General features: G+C 40.0%; 1 protein-coding gene across 3 annotated transcripts in view; it reads right to left on the bottom strand.

Annotated features, from left to right (window-relative positions):
- Positions 1-15,446, bottom strand: part of Grb14 (growth factor receptor bound protein 14) — a 98,288-nt gene that overhangs the window by 19,241 nt on the left and 63,601 nt on the right. For 2 of the 3 annotated variants that reach the window (XM_005346486.2, XM_013346038.1), the window contains 3 exons: positions 4,709-4,830; positions 2,813-2,887; positions 158-295 (listed from right to left, as the gene is read on the bottom strand). In XM_005346486.2, coding sequence (XP_005346543.1) covers positions 158-295; positions 2,813-2,887; positions 4,709-4,830 — 335 coding nt within the window. The remainder of the gene's footprint in view (positions 1-157; positions 296-2,812; positions 2,888-4,708; positions 4,831-15,446) is intronic. The other variant, XM_026778727.1, reaches the window with a different exon arrangement.

The following is a 15,446-nucleotide window of genomic DNA, read 5'->3' on the forward strand; positions in this document are numbered from 1 at the left end:
AAAAAAAAAAAAAAAAAAAGTATTTTAGCAGATGACTAGGATTCAGATAAATTTCCAACTCTGGACATCAACTAAGAAAGAAACTGCCATAACGAAGTCAAACTTGATATCTTAGAGCTAATAGATAGTTCACAACATACCGCAGATACTGGCTTACCTTGGATGTACCTTTAGTAGAAAAGTATAAACCAGATCTCCTCAGAAAAAAGTAAACTTTTTTCCAAGACTTCTTTCCTTGTTCTTTTGCATGTAGAAAGCCATGGATTTCGGGATATGTGCTTGAACTTAAAAACATCTGGAAAACACATTAGATGAATTCATAATATTATGGGAACAATGATGGCAATAGTAAAAATAGTAAAAACAGGTAAAAACCTGTCAGATATGAGCACACAAAATTAAACTGTAGCAATGGTGTTTGTACTGTACAGAGATTACAATGCATGCTTCATAGAACTCCATCAATAACTGGCACAAGTTCCACATGAAGGGTCTTCAGAAAATATGCACTCAGAGCAATCAATAATCGGATAAAAACCCAAATTACAAATTATTTGAATGTCTACACAAAACTGGGCATTATCTGGAGAATTATATCCTGATACGTTTCATCTTTTCTACTTATAGATTCCCAAACGAGTATTTTGTCTTTAAAAGATATTATGCAATGCAGTATTCTGTCGGTTCACTATCCTGACTTCACTCTTTCCTCAGACAGCTGAGACTAGTTCACCTGCCTAGTGAGGATAAAGCATGCAATCTCTCTTTGTCTCCTGCCACTTTAGGTGGGCAAGGCAGGGTGGGGTTTAAAAAAAAAATCTAACAGCATCTTCTAGCCCACATTCTCTTCCACAATACGATCTTCATATTGAATCATGAAGAGGTGGCATCTGTCGTTCACCCCCTGAATCTTCATAAACCTATCACTTAGATTTTGTTTGGGGTAACACTACCCATTCTAGGCGAAGTTCTAGCTTGATGGCTTCCATGAATTGATTCATGGAAACCAGCTGTCAGAAAAAAAAAAAAAAAAAGAGAGAGAGAGGAAAAAAAAAGATGGGTTACCTGAGACCCCCATGGTCAAGAAGTCTAATGAAAGTGGGGAAGCCCTGGAGAATGAGACACCATGTGGAGAGACAGAGTGAAAAGTTGGCTTTGAAGGGGATGCTCAGCCTCTAGCCACTGAGTCCAACAGCTACAGAACTGAGCCAACCAGCAAACTCTTACCCAGCTCATGCCCCACAAAATGACTGGCAAAATGTTCAGATTTGGACCAGTTGGTTACAAAGCAGTAATTAGTTTAGGCAGTGGGCATGTGATACTAGGGAAGAAGGCAAAGAAGAGCCATGAGTGGCTATGCTGTGTCCTTATTAAGACAGTGAAAATGCATTAGCGACTCCTAAATGGAAACAGAAATCCCTATGAGTACACAGACGCAAAAATGGGAAAATTTAAAACAGCAGAAATCATTAACTGAAATGGCGTAATATACCCTAAAGGCCTGCAATACATTCAGGGAAATGCTGATAGGAGATATTTACATTTTTAAGTAAATCACTAAAATTTTTTTGATGCAATGAGCCATTAATTAATTGATATGCAAAACAGGCAAGTAGGTTTTTTTTTTTTTTTAGTTTGAGTGCTTTCCAAGTTATTAAACCAAACCAATTAAAATTTTAAAGAAGAGTCATAGGGGTCACGCTAGAAAGAGAAGAAACCTTTTAAAAAGTAGAAACATTGCCTCAGTGGAGAAGAGAGGTCAGGGCGTGCACTGGACTATCTGATTCTAAAGCCTGTGATTTTCCTTTTTATTATAATTTAACATTGAGGCAAAAGAATCATGGGAGAGGACAATTTAGGAAACGAAGTGGAAGAAAAACTCATTCCCACCACCACATCACACAAATCAGTGAAGAATCCGCAGGCAAAGCTTTGGGATTCCCCGCTACTATTCCAAGGGGTGCCTCCATGAGACCCTGCAGCATGTAAGCTGTTTGTAGAAAAAAAAAAAATCTCTAACAATATTTATTGAATATCCTTAAGGATAAAAATAAAACACCCCTATTTAAAAATCCGCAGAAAAGAAAAGTGTGCTAAATGCCCCTGCCTCATATATCAAAAGGCAGGCTATAAACACTGGACCAGAGACCATTACCATTAATTGAATTTGTGAACACCCAGGTTTGGCTTAAACAGCACTAATGAACCTGTGAAAAACAACTGTAGCTGCCAGATCTCTTAATCTCTTGGAAATAACATTACCCAAAGAGTTGACTGTAAACACAATGCCTGAGTAAACAACCCTTTCAAGCCACAGACAGGGTGACAGAAATAAGCCCAGTGGTCGTAAGGTCAACTTTCTGGAGATGCTAAGGATGTTTTAGGATTGATGCATGTGTTTCCCTGACAGCACCGCAAGTGCTGGCTTATGGAATGAATGCATTGCACACCCCTTCTCTTCTATTCATTTAACTGCTGTGCATTTTCTCTCAAATACCAGCCAAATGTCTGCAGCTTACTTAGAAGATGCACATTTTTCGACAGATGCACATTTTTAAGTATAAATCGTATGCAAGTTTTCTTTCACAGAAAACATTTCTTTAATTTTGAAAATTCTTTACCATCAGAATGGGCAATGCTAATTTATTATTTAGCAAATTATTTATTCGGGTTTTTTTTTCCTTTTTATCTTCAGGGAAAAATGTGAATCTTGCAGGCTATAACATTTCAAAATCTGGCAAAAATTTAGGAAGTTAGGAAAACAAGGTTTCCATTTTTGGTGTTCTTACATATTTCAAGGAAAACATTTTACCTGCAGCATTTGTGTAGGGGATCTTTCACCATTGGTCTCAGTTGCAAAAGACACCATGTGCTCTGGAAAGAAATACTGACCAAAGATAGAAGTTAAATCAGTCCCCACCCTCTGCCAGGAAAGATGCCATGATGGCAAAACGTCTTAAAACCAGCATGTCCAAAATTCCCACAAAATGATTTGAAAAATGCCATTCCTGAACCTAAAGAAATGGCCTCTTAAAGAACCCAGGTGGCAGTGCGTCCTCAGATCAGCTGACACCCCAATCACACTAATGGAGAAATCCTAGCCCTTGAGTTTATATTGAATTTGCTCTAATCTATTCCTTCAGTGCCGCAATCACCCTACCAGATACTGGAAGGTCTGACCCATTTCACAAACTCAAGACGTAAGGGGCAAAGGCTTTGTCAAAAGTCATAGGCCAGAACACAAAACAGCCAGGACTCACCTGGAAGGCTAAAAGGCCACTCATTTCTTCCCACTCTGTCTCCCGACTAGTTTAATCGTAAAATCCACCCCTGGAAGTTGTTTAAAATAGAAAATCCCAGCGCTTCATTCTTGACTTTTCTGATTCAGTAGATTTGGACAGGTCTCGAAGTCTGTGTTTTTAATAAGTCCTGGGGCTCCCAGAGGTAAATTTCATGATAAGAAAAGTTTGGAAACATATATTCTACTCTATTTACTTCAAGAGTGGGTTAGTCAATTGCTGTCTACTAATACCATGGTCGAAAACTTCAGCGCTTGTTGGGGCTGACCTGTGGGTTAGGGATGGTTAACGCCCAGCTTTCTACCCTCACCCGTGCTGTGTGTATAAAAAACAAAACAAACAAACAAACACAAAAGCCCCTATAGATTGTCACATCACCCCCAAGTTAAGAACCACGACTCAGATCTAGAAAAATGTCAAGCTTTATTTAAATAAAAATAAATAAAATGAAAATTGTACTCTAAGCCATATTTCCTTCAATATAACCTTTAAATGAGTGCCTTAATAAAGACTCCCACAAGAAAATACTTTTCTTTTGAATCTAATTTCATTTCATCGTTATTAGAACTCTCGTTTTCTTTGTCAAAGATCAACCCATTATGTTTCTATTAATAAGTTACAATAAAAGAGAACATAAGAGGTCTTCCAGGGTTTGAAAATATTCTATTATGGTGTGTATCATATATTTTTCATAAAGGATTGTTTCAATCCAATTATCCAAAACTTAGTATAAAAATACACCACAGCTGCAGAGACAAAAACAATTTAAAATAATGAGCCCAGAGGCGATTCTGACTTCTCTGAATCCGCAGACTTCATTAGGATGACATGCATTTACTTTCTTTTAAAGAGAACTGTAATGAACACAGTGTTTACTAGGTAATGCTCTGTTCTCTATCTCATTTCTACTTAGTTCAGAAGTTACTACGCTGGAAATGAAGTAATTTAAAGAAAGAGATAGATCAGTCTTAAGTATCTGGTAAGGCTACAGTGCTTGTAACAATCATCAATTTAATTTAGAGAAGGACTTACTTCCCTTAATTCTATGAATTGTTCTAAAGTGAAATGTTCTGGAAGACACGTGGGGACCTGTAACAATTCATTTTCTAGAGCAAATACAGAATTTCTTTGGCTTTGTGTCTTAAGAAAGTATCTCCCAATTGGTTTTCCCAATAGTTTGCAATTAAATAACCAAATTCACTTCCATTCAGATTTTGTCAAAAATGCTGCAGCTTTTTACCTGTAAATGAAAACGACTATGCATCACGTCACCTCACCATTGCCGGAATAAGAAACCAGAGCGCAAATCCAAAGTAACTAGCTCTGTCTTACTCAGAATAATGCTCTGCTGCACATAAAGTTTAACTGACTCATTTCACTCTGCCACTGTTAATGGAGAGTCCACTCACCATTGGGTTCTTAAAAAATTCATATTTGGCATAATTTTTTCTAAGATACAGCTTATTGTCTTCTTCCATTCCCCAGTGAGACAGCACTTCAACCACCAGCTCATGATCTTCTATTGTTCTTTCTGTAAGAATGTTTCAATGAGAGGGTTGATAGACACAGAGATAGTTCAGCAGACAAACATGAAGATACACCCAGCTACATCAGCACACAAACATATAGAGTAAATTATGTAGGACCCACAATGCATTATTAAGCAGCAAGTTTTGTCTAAGTTCTTAAATACCTACACTGGCAAGATTTCTTTTCAATTCCGAATTATTATATTGACTTTTGTGCCAACACAGTCATCTAAAAAGAAAATTACATAGACTATCACAAATGCCATTTCTGCTAATTCTCAGTCTCCTTCTATTGCTATGTAAATTGCAGTATAAGTTTGATGACAAATCTGTATTAAGACATGAGAGCTATTCTTTCTTTAACTCATCATGGTGCCAAAATTAAAATATTTGCTCCAGGTTTGAACAATTCACCTCATTAAGAGATGAAGAATTTTGACAGGTTCACTGTGCATTTTAAGACTCACAATCTAGGTAGCTGAAAAATTTAAAACAGTTGCTTTAAAGGGAAATTTCCACTCGTGTGGATACAATTTTTTTGTGAAGCTCAATTCCTTGTGGCACTTTAGACTCTTAAAACTAATTCAAGGAAAATAAATCCTGTATTAACAAAGAAGATAATTAAAGTATGAAAGTACTTAGTAGAAAAGAAAAAATATCAAATGAACAAAGCAGTGGTAACTTTAAAAAAGTCAAACACAATCAGCATAGCATCGATTGTAATGTAAACTGTGATGGTATTTGTATTATTCATAACATCCCAAACTGGAGACTACCTATACACCCATATATGGAGACATAAAAGTGATTTTAAGAGCACACTAAATCTATATTCTACAATAATCCCACAGAAATCTCAAAAGTGAAAGAAGATGTATATTGCATGAGTCCTTTCACATAAGGTTCCGAGTGAGGAAAATTCATCCATGTAGCCAGGAATAATGGAGATGGAAGGTGGGTGGGGAGTGCATGAAGCAACTGAGTGAGGTCACAATTCTGCTCATTTCTGTAGATGCTACTCAGGAACATGCTGTGTATGAAAAGGCACGAAGCTGCCCCCATGGGTTGAACTCCCCTTTCTTGGTGTAGCTCATTCTCCAACAAAAAGTCAGGAAATTTTAATTATGAAATTGCCGGTATGGAAGAGAAAGCCTAGAATAGCTAAAAAGGGAACATGGACTCCTCTGTCCTTTAAATGTTCCTAGGACCTCTTTGAAAAGAAGCAGCAGCGTCTCAGAGGTTCAACACTCAGACATGATCTGGGCCATATTATAGGAACCCTTGTAAGCAAACACACTTAAACAGAAACCTGTTCTCTTAAAGGAATTCGTCTCAATCTATACGGATGAGTTGTAGTAACTGCTCCTGGGCAAGCCGAATTCCGGCCTTAGGTGGGTCAGATACCATCGATGCCATGCCACTGGCTTGCTCCTTCCACTGCTTCCGTTTCCAGAACCCAGGCTTTGACCTCATTCTTTCCTTTCTTCTCCAAATGAAGTGTCTCCTTTGACACTTCCATAGAGTTCCCCAGAGTGAATCTCTGCCTAAAATTGCCCTCCCCACTGCTGAGATTCTCCACCCCCTTAAAAAACATTTGCCAAGAGCCAAGGTCCACACCATCATTTTTTTAAAACAGTAGATCAGAATCATCACTCAGTGCCACTCCCAATTTCACATCTAAGTCCTGCAGAAATGAAAGTTAAACTTCCAGAAGATATTTGTGCCTAAAGAAGGTAAAAACAATACCATGCCCATGGAGGACATAATTAACACGATAGAAAAGAGATATAGATAAATAGATATAAAATAGAAAATAAATAAACAAGATAGAAAATCAGCCTTAAAATCAATAGATATCGATAAATAGATATAAAATAAATAACAAATGAACAAGATAGAAAATCAGTCTTAAAAGAAAAGAAGGTAGCCGGGCGGTGGTGGCACACGCTTTTAATCCCAGCACTCGGGAGGCAGAGGCAGGCAGATCTCTGTGAGTTCGAGGCCAGCCTGGTCTACAAGAGCTAGTTCCAGGACAAGAACCAAAAAAAGCTACAGAGAAAGCCTGTCTAGAAAAATCAAAAAAAAAAAAAAAAAGAAATGAAGGTATGGTGTACACTAAACATGATAAACCCTAAAGACTCTGTACTAAAATAAATAAATCTTTTTTAAAAAAAGACTCTGTACTAAATGAAATCAGACGACACAAAAACACTGCCAGGTGGTGGTGGCACACACCTTTAATCTCAGCACTCGGGAGGCGGAGGCAGACAGATCTCTGTGAGTTCAAGGCCAGCCTGGTCTACAAGAGCAAGTTCCTGGACAGGCTCCAAAGCTCTGGAGGAAAAAAAAAAACAACAGCAACAACAAAAAAGGCAAACACCCCATAAAAAACCCCATAAAGGTACCAAAAATGCTCCAATGTAAAGTAACAGAGAAACCAATAGGAGTTTCTAGAGCTGGCGGGAAGGAGAAATAGAGAATTATTGCTTAACTAGTAAAGCGTTTCAGGGTGGGAAGAGAGCATCCTGCAGGCAGGTGCCGGGTCTACAGAGCTTATGTGGCGTATACACCCACTGAACTGCATAGTACATTGGCTAAGATGCTAAATTTTATTTATGCTGTTCTTCCACAATTTAATAGTGTGCTTCACTACCCTTACAATTATCTTCCTTTCAAACCTAGAAGTACTTGTTCTTCTTCAAATATTATTTTCGTGAATGTTAATATCATCTCATTTTGCCATACTCTCTCAAAGAAACGTCAAACTAAAAATCCCTTCAGCATGTTTTTCTGCCTCCCACTCTGTACCCTTTACTCCTAATAGTCTCTACAGCCTCCTCAGAAACAACAAACCACCACAGCTCATTCCTGATGCCACCATGCCAATGGGCCCCCATCTTTTCTCACAGAATCTCTTTGATAGTCCCCACACCTCCAGTTACTCTTTATCTATGATGCACTGGTATCATAGCAGTCAACCCTCAACCACTGCCCATAAGATTATTGCCCAAAAGACTTATGAATTTATACTTCTCATGAAATAAACTGTAAGAGCTGGCAAGGACACCTTATCCATCCATCTATCCATTCAAATTGTTACCAAAGGCCTGCAAGGGTCAGATGCTCCTCTTAGGATCTGGGGGGTTTGAAATGGACAAAACCAGAAAAGAAGGACTGCCCCGGTGAAGCCCCTAATAGGAAAGCACAGACAATAAATAAAATGTAAGCCCTTTAAAGATGGCAATAAACTCGACAAGAAAGGATGGCGCAGAGAAGACAGAATGTCCTGAGAGCAAGGGAAAGGGCTCATTTCCAGTGGCTTCACAGAGAAGGGCCTGTGGGGAGGGTGAACTTCCAGCAAAGATGCCAACGAGAAGGCCAGAGCCAAGCACACACTGAAGAGTAAGAAGGCTGTGCCCAGGGTGAGGATGAGGCTGGGATGTTTGATGCACAGCATGGCGGTGGGCATAAGTAATGCTGAATGAGTGACAGGACAGAACCAGGAGGAGAGATTCTAGAGGCGTAGAGAGGGTGATGTTGAACCCCACCCTCCAGGATAAGGACTTTCGGGAAATAATACAATGAACAGAGGAACAACGTGAAATAACAGGTTTGGACTCTTATAACTGCATCACATTCGCCGTAGAGTGTAGAGCGGATTTTTAACAGTTACCAGGACTGAAAACATGAAGTCCATTTAAGAAGTTGATTGGAGTTAACCTGGGCAGACTAGATTAGATGATAGAGATTAGACTAACATAGTAGCTGTGGCTTTGTAAAAGGTGGGAGGAATCTGCATGCATCTGAAGATCTAAGCAGTGGGAACCAAGGAAAGACTCCAAATGTGTGCATAAAAAGGCCACGTGGTGGAAGACACTGCGATTTTCAGTCTAATCTTGGAAGGACTGCAATTAGTAAGAAGGAACTTGGATGACTAAGACCACGCTAGTGCGGCCGAGAGATCAATGGCCTGCAGCGCAGAGTGGCATTTTAGCAGTCTCTGAGTACTAACTTCCGTTTATCTTCCCCCAAATCTAGCTCATGCTTCTAAGCTAAAATGGGTGCACATGTTGCACACAGAGTATATACCTATATTCTTTGCAACCACCAAGAGAAGAAATTCAATAATAATAGCTGTGTCTTGGCTTTTAGTGATCTGTGTTTCTTTGTACAGTTGCCTGTCTCTAACAATAAGGAAGGAGTTTATGCCCCGCCTTGAAGGTATATCAACACAGAAATGAAAAAGCAACAGACAGCCATTTTCTTGATGGTTAAACTTCAAGGTATATGTAATCGATCTTTGGCAGATACAATTGCTTAGGAAGAATCCCGTCTAGCACGATCCTCTGCTGCCTCAGACAAGGATCCAACCTTATCTGAAAAGGGAGTTACAGGTAAGGGAATAATGAAGGGGAGAGAGAGCCAAGTCAGACCCTGAGTCATGTAGGAACCAAGGACTCTATCTGCTCCCCTTCAGGAACAGAAGCACTTTCAGGGTGCCATGGTCCCTATAAGCTGTAATGTGAAGAGTGACTAAAACCATAGACTTAATTTTTTTAATCCTCAAGAACCCATGCATCAAACAGAAGCAGATGTTGGTGGCAATGCCAACCTCACAGCATACCAGGATGAGTGTTATGTACCCAGAAAGAAGGTGGGAGAGCTGAAAAATCTAAATAAATAAATAAATAAATAAATAAATAATAAAGGCCTTGTGTTTTTCATAAAGGAAGAATGAGACAAGCAGGAGCTTTCAGAACGTGGAGAAAACAGTGACGCAAGGGTAAGATAAACACCTTGGCCGAGAATGATGTCTCCCACCAGGATGCTGGAAAGGTAAAAGGGTCTCAGTGGTCGAATATAAACATTTCAAACCAAAGGCAGCTCACCGCAGAACTTGAATTATTGACCCCAACAGCACAATCTGGACTGCCAACAAAAACCATGAGGTTAAATTCTCTGTTTTTCTGATGTCAGGAGAAGCAGAGTCTAAAATCTATTCCAGTTACAGGAAGAGATTGCATCTCTGCGTGGCTCAGTGTGTGAGCATGCCATTCATACATTTCAGGTGTATAATGCCCTAAATAGGTTGAATTATGTCCCTAAAGATACCAGAGCCTAACTCCTGGAATCTGTAAATGTTATCCTACCAAGGACAAGCCTTTGCAGACATCCAACAACAAACATCCGGAGTTGAGGAATAAAGAGTTAGTCTCTCAATCTATCTGTAAGCATCCTTCAAAACACAGAAAGGGATTTGAAACAGACAACAAAGGGAATTGAAATACAAATTAAAGACTTAGTGATGTGGCAACAAGCCAAGAAATATCAGCAGTACCCGGCACCTAGAAAGGTAAACACTCAGGCTCCCTTCAGAGCCCTCCAAACCCCCCAGAATTGTGGAAATACACTTCTGCAGTTTATAGTTCACCAAGTTCGTGGTAATCTGTTATGAAATGATTATGATAACCTAATGGGCAAGTTATGTTTCTGTTTTAAAGCTAACCCAAGCTGTCCAGGTTGGCTGAGCCCTTGCACCTGACCCAAACTGATGGCCTTTCTCCTGCAAGACACTGCTTCAGCCTACACGGTAGCTCCCATTGGTACTTACACAGCCACCTCCGCAAGTCTTAATTCTATAACCAGGAAAAGTATAAGTCACTCTCTTCTTTCCTATTGCTTTAATTATCTATTTCTTCTGATTTTGGAATGTGTCCATATTTGCTAATCTATCGAAAATAAACAATCATGTTCTGAATGTAAGGAGAATAAAAGCAACAGTTAAATTTCAAATTATCTAATCTTCACCTTCCATAAAAGTAATTTAGATCATTTGAGTCTGGGAGGAGTTCACAATTGAATATAAAATGGTTTGAAAAAAAATCAAGCTGTATTTGTACAGTCACAATGAATAAAAAAATAAAAATTAAAAAAAAAACCAGTGTGGTGTGTGTGGTTACCAAGTAGAATGCAGTCTAGTGCTTTGTTGACATCACACACACACACACAGACACACACACACACACACACACACACACACACAGCAGAGCCAGGATACAGATCTGGAAAGGGAAGATAAGCAATGGAGTACTTCAGAAATTCCACAGATCTCCAGTACTGAATGTTTGAAAAAATGCAAACAGTAAGGTCAGAAGAATATCCTCACAATATTAAGAAGAAACATGCTTTCAAAAGACCATAAAATCCTAGGCTCTATTTAAGAAAGCAAAATACATCTGCTCTACTCATTTAAAGCAATACTCTGTCTCTCATCTATGGATAATTTGGATAATATATAAATCCAGTAAAAGTCCACAGGGCTGAACACAATTATGTTTTCTACCTCATCATCTACAAGTCTGACAATGAACTTAAAGTTGTCTTCCCATGGAATGTGGCTTTGAAAAATTACATCATATTAGATATTCTTTACGCAGCCATCATCATGGTCTCGATTTGGAGGCACGTATGTATTCCATCCTCCAGCTGATTTCATTCCTCCAGGAGCCACAGCTACAGAGATCTAAATGACCCTGGCAGGGACAGCTGATGACCAACTAAACACAGCTTGTTGTGACTTGTTTGCTTTTAGCGAGGTGGCTCACTAAATACAAGCGTTGGTAGACATAACGTTCACCAGGAAGAGACACAATGCTGGGGCAGATCTTTCTGAGAAGACAGCAGGTAATGTGTAGAGGGAGTGAAAAGCTGCGGAACACCAGTGTAAAAGCCTAGGCACTGCCAGAAACCATGCTACCAAGACCTGGTAATAAAGAGAAAAACAGCAGCTCCGTTGGCTGTTGAATTCTCCTCATAATTGTCCTCCTTTAAGTATACTTTAAATACAAGCAAGTTTTAGCCAGCTAACTACTCCTTCTCAGTTCCCTATATTTTTTTAATGCAAAAAATTCTCCAAAACATAGCTCTTTGATACTGTGTTCAAAATGAGAATAAACTCCAGCCTTTGAATTGCCACTCAAGAAAGAACCGTAGGAGCCATTTGTGTAAATCCATCTCTATTATTTTATAGACCTTGTTTGTTTGCTTATTTGTCTGTTTTAACTTCATAAAATCGACCTAGATACTCTGTTAAATGTTACTAAAACTTTCCAGCTCCAACCTTAGTTCAAATTATGAAATGATCCCCACTGGTTCATGCGTTGAACAGCCAGTGGTGTTATTCCGGGGGACTCTGAGGGTGTTAGCAGGTGGGATACAACGTTAGGGAACAAGTCCTTGGGGTCCTCTTGCCTCTGGCCCCTTTGTTCTCCACACGCCCCTATAACCATGATGGTCTGATCATTACAGCACTGAAATGTGGGAGCAAGTGAATGGATGCCCCCCAGAACTGTGAGCCAAGATAAAAGGCCTCCTGCTTGAGGTAGTTTAGTTGGGCACTTGATCAGAGTCACACAAAAACAATCAACATGGACACATGTATTTTGTGTTCTTTTTTAAATTTATTTTATTCACCAAGGCCGTATTGCCTGCCCTTAGATGCCTAAGGAAGAACTGGTTAAGCCTCTTTCAAAGCTTTCTGAAGTTTCTTTTCAGACATCAGAAAGTGAATTGTGGTCATCAAACAGCACTCATACATAAGTAAAGAATACCAGGAAGGCCTCCTTAAATTACTTCAAAACAACGAGTAAGAATGAGAAATGGGAAGAAAAGCTTCGAGGAGTCTTAAATGATGCTTACAACAACAGCAACAAAAAATGAAAACTGCATATTGTTTCAAATTTTATTTTTGCTTCTAACGTATTTGCAGGGTCTTGCTGTTAGAAAAAAAGGTTACCAGATAATTCTGTTTTCTGCTTAATTTTCAAGAACTTTTTCTTTGAGAGAAAACAAAGAAAAGAGAAGTTTCCTCTGAAAGTGTTGATTTAAGTTCAAAGTCTTTTAAGAAACTTCAATCCGCCGAGAATGGCAGTGCTCACCTGTGACCTTCTGCCTGGATTTGTTCCTGAATCCACTAAAAGCACCGCGCTGGGCTCAAATAGAAGGCAAAGCCCTGCTCTTCTCATCGCTTGCTAAGAGGAGAAACAAAGTGGCTTTTTCTTCTAATGCACCCAGAAAACAGTTCTTCCTACACCATTGTTACAGAAAACTCCAGGCAAGAAATAAATGTCCCTTGTATTTCCCAGAGCTGGGTTGAAGCCACCTACATTTTGCCAATCTTATTTCCAGATCAAAATGAACAGCCTCAGACTAAGCACAACAAAACCTGAACACGAGAAGCAAAGAATAAACCGGAGCTCAATTTCTAAAGAGCTCCTTAGCCTGAGAATGCTATTTAACACCACCAAGAGCTCCCAGACAACTGCCAATCAGATTAAGGCCCCAAGAAAAGTCACAGGGAAATGATGACATTTTACCTTGAAGGCTTACAGATCGTTAAATTCGTTTTCCAGCAAATCAAAATAACCTATGCATTACCTCAGATCTGTGACGGCAACTTTAAGTCACAGAAAGACTTCTTGTCCTGCAAAGGCTTGTGTCTATGCTTGCTCCAGTCCACTGGGAAAGCATGCGGATCTGACATGCTCATAAACAGCCTCCATAGACTGCACGTCACCAGGCGCATCCTTGGGAGATGGACTAAATATCCATCTGAGCATGGGAACTCTATGGAGTGTTTTCCAAGTCTCTCTCCTCACTGGACTTCATAAGACAATACTTTGAATGACTGGATATAAATACCTTACAATTCAGAGCAAGTGCACTCAAAACACATTTATTTGTCTTTGACCCTGGGATGCAAAGATGAATGCACAGCCAGAATCCCTTATCTCACAAAAGTTCTATCTAATTTTAACAATAGGGTCATTAGGAAGACGGTTATAAAAAAATGGTACAGCAGCTAAGAAGATGGGTATTTGACCCTGCTTGATACTCTAGGTGTTTGTGCTACTCCAGGTAGCTACTCCATGCATCTGTGCTACTCCACGTGTCTGTGCTAAGTTTTTAGGGAAGATGTCACACACTATTGGTCACCACAATTCATCACTAATTCTACCAACAAAAGATAATCAGAAAGCATTCCTCCTTTGCTTTTCCCCCAGGTTGACATAAGGTTATACATGTAAACATTTCTCATAAAATTTAGAAAATAATGCATTTGGACATGTTTTATTCAAGTGTCATCATAATATTATATTTGTCAAAATGAGTCATTTCAAGGTTTATTTTTTACTTATGAGGGTGACACACACATATATATGTGGAGGAAGGGAGCAGGAGAGGGAGGGAGAGGAGGGAGGTAGAGAGAGAGAAAAAGAGAGAGAGAAAGTATTCCCATGGAGGCCAGAAAAGGAATGTACCTCCAGCTGGGCATACAAGAAAAAAGCAGTTGTGACAACCTGCCCCCTCTCAGACACAGAGGATGACTATACCACACAAGACTGAGTGTACGGTGGTAATGACCTTATCTCGCTTTCCCTCCTAGTTTGTGACACTAGGGGAGCTGCCATCAGTCTGGTCAACTGCTAAAGAAAATACCACATTTACCTTGTTGGCATGTATATTCTGTGAGAAGATGCTAAAGGCACTAAAAATAACAGCCCAGGTGACCAAGCAGGTAGCCAGATAAAGTAGGTACCTAAGGATCCTAATATCATGACAAGGAAATCAAGCGGCAACCAGGGAAGCATGCCCACGACTATGCAGGTAGAGGAGGGAGGCCTGAGACACAGGCTGAGCACCCGAGGTGTAGGCAGGCAATCCCGGTCCTACAAATGACTGTGGGTAAAACTACAAGCCTCGGGCTCTTGCCCAGATGGATGAAGTTGGTACCCAAGGGGTAGAGGACCAGCTGTGAGGCTACCATAATGCTGAAGGGGAAAACAGTGGGATCTCAGGCAGTTCTGAGGACCTGCCAAAGAATCAAGAGGCAGTTTTACTTATAGACAATTCCTACTGTTTGCTGGTAAAATATTTTCTGGCTTAGGGACTGTGCATGCCACCAAGATACTGCATCGGAGAGCACAGGAGGTCAGGGCACATGATTATCTGCACAGAACACGTCCTAAGGGCTCCACTGAGGTTCCTGACAGTGACAAGGGTGGTCACAACTCTAAAATCTGCTAAGTTATACCCAGCACAGAAAGGCTCACTCCATACTGGCTCTAGACAACAGGAAAAAAAAAAAAAAAAAAAAAACACGGAACCTCTTCTGTTTAAAACAAAAGGAAAAAAAAGACCTGCAGTTGCAGCTTAGGAGCAGGTAGCTGCAAGCTCCCAGCAACGTGCAACTCCTCTTGGCTTTGAGAGATGGTGTGGACAGGGCTGCGCGTGTAAAGCCGGTTTCATTAAAAGCCTCCGGTCATTCATTCTGCTTATTAAAGCCACTCCACAGTAGTATTCACAATGGAAATCTCCGCTGCTGTAGCAATGATACTAAAACACAATTAATCCCTCTTTCTGGAGAGTGTAGGTTTGTGCTCGAGGTATAGTGTTAATTGCCACTGCCTTGTACCACAGCTTCAATTAGGAATCCAAATGGGAGCAAGACAAACATGGATCCCATTAAGTTCCAGAAGAGTTGGAACTGAAGCCACACCCAACACACACACACACACACACACACACACACACACACACACACACACACAGAGGCGAG

This window comes from Microtus ochrogaster, chromosome 4 (assembly GCF_000317375.1).
Source record: "Microtus ochrogaster isolate Prairie Vole_2 chromosome 4, MicOch1.0, whole genome shotgun sequence".
In the NCBI taxonomy this organism is placed as follows: domain Eukaryota; kingdom Metazoa; phylum Chordata; class Mammalia; order Rodentia; family Cricetidae; genus Microtus; species Microtus ochrogaster.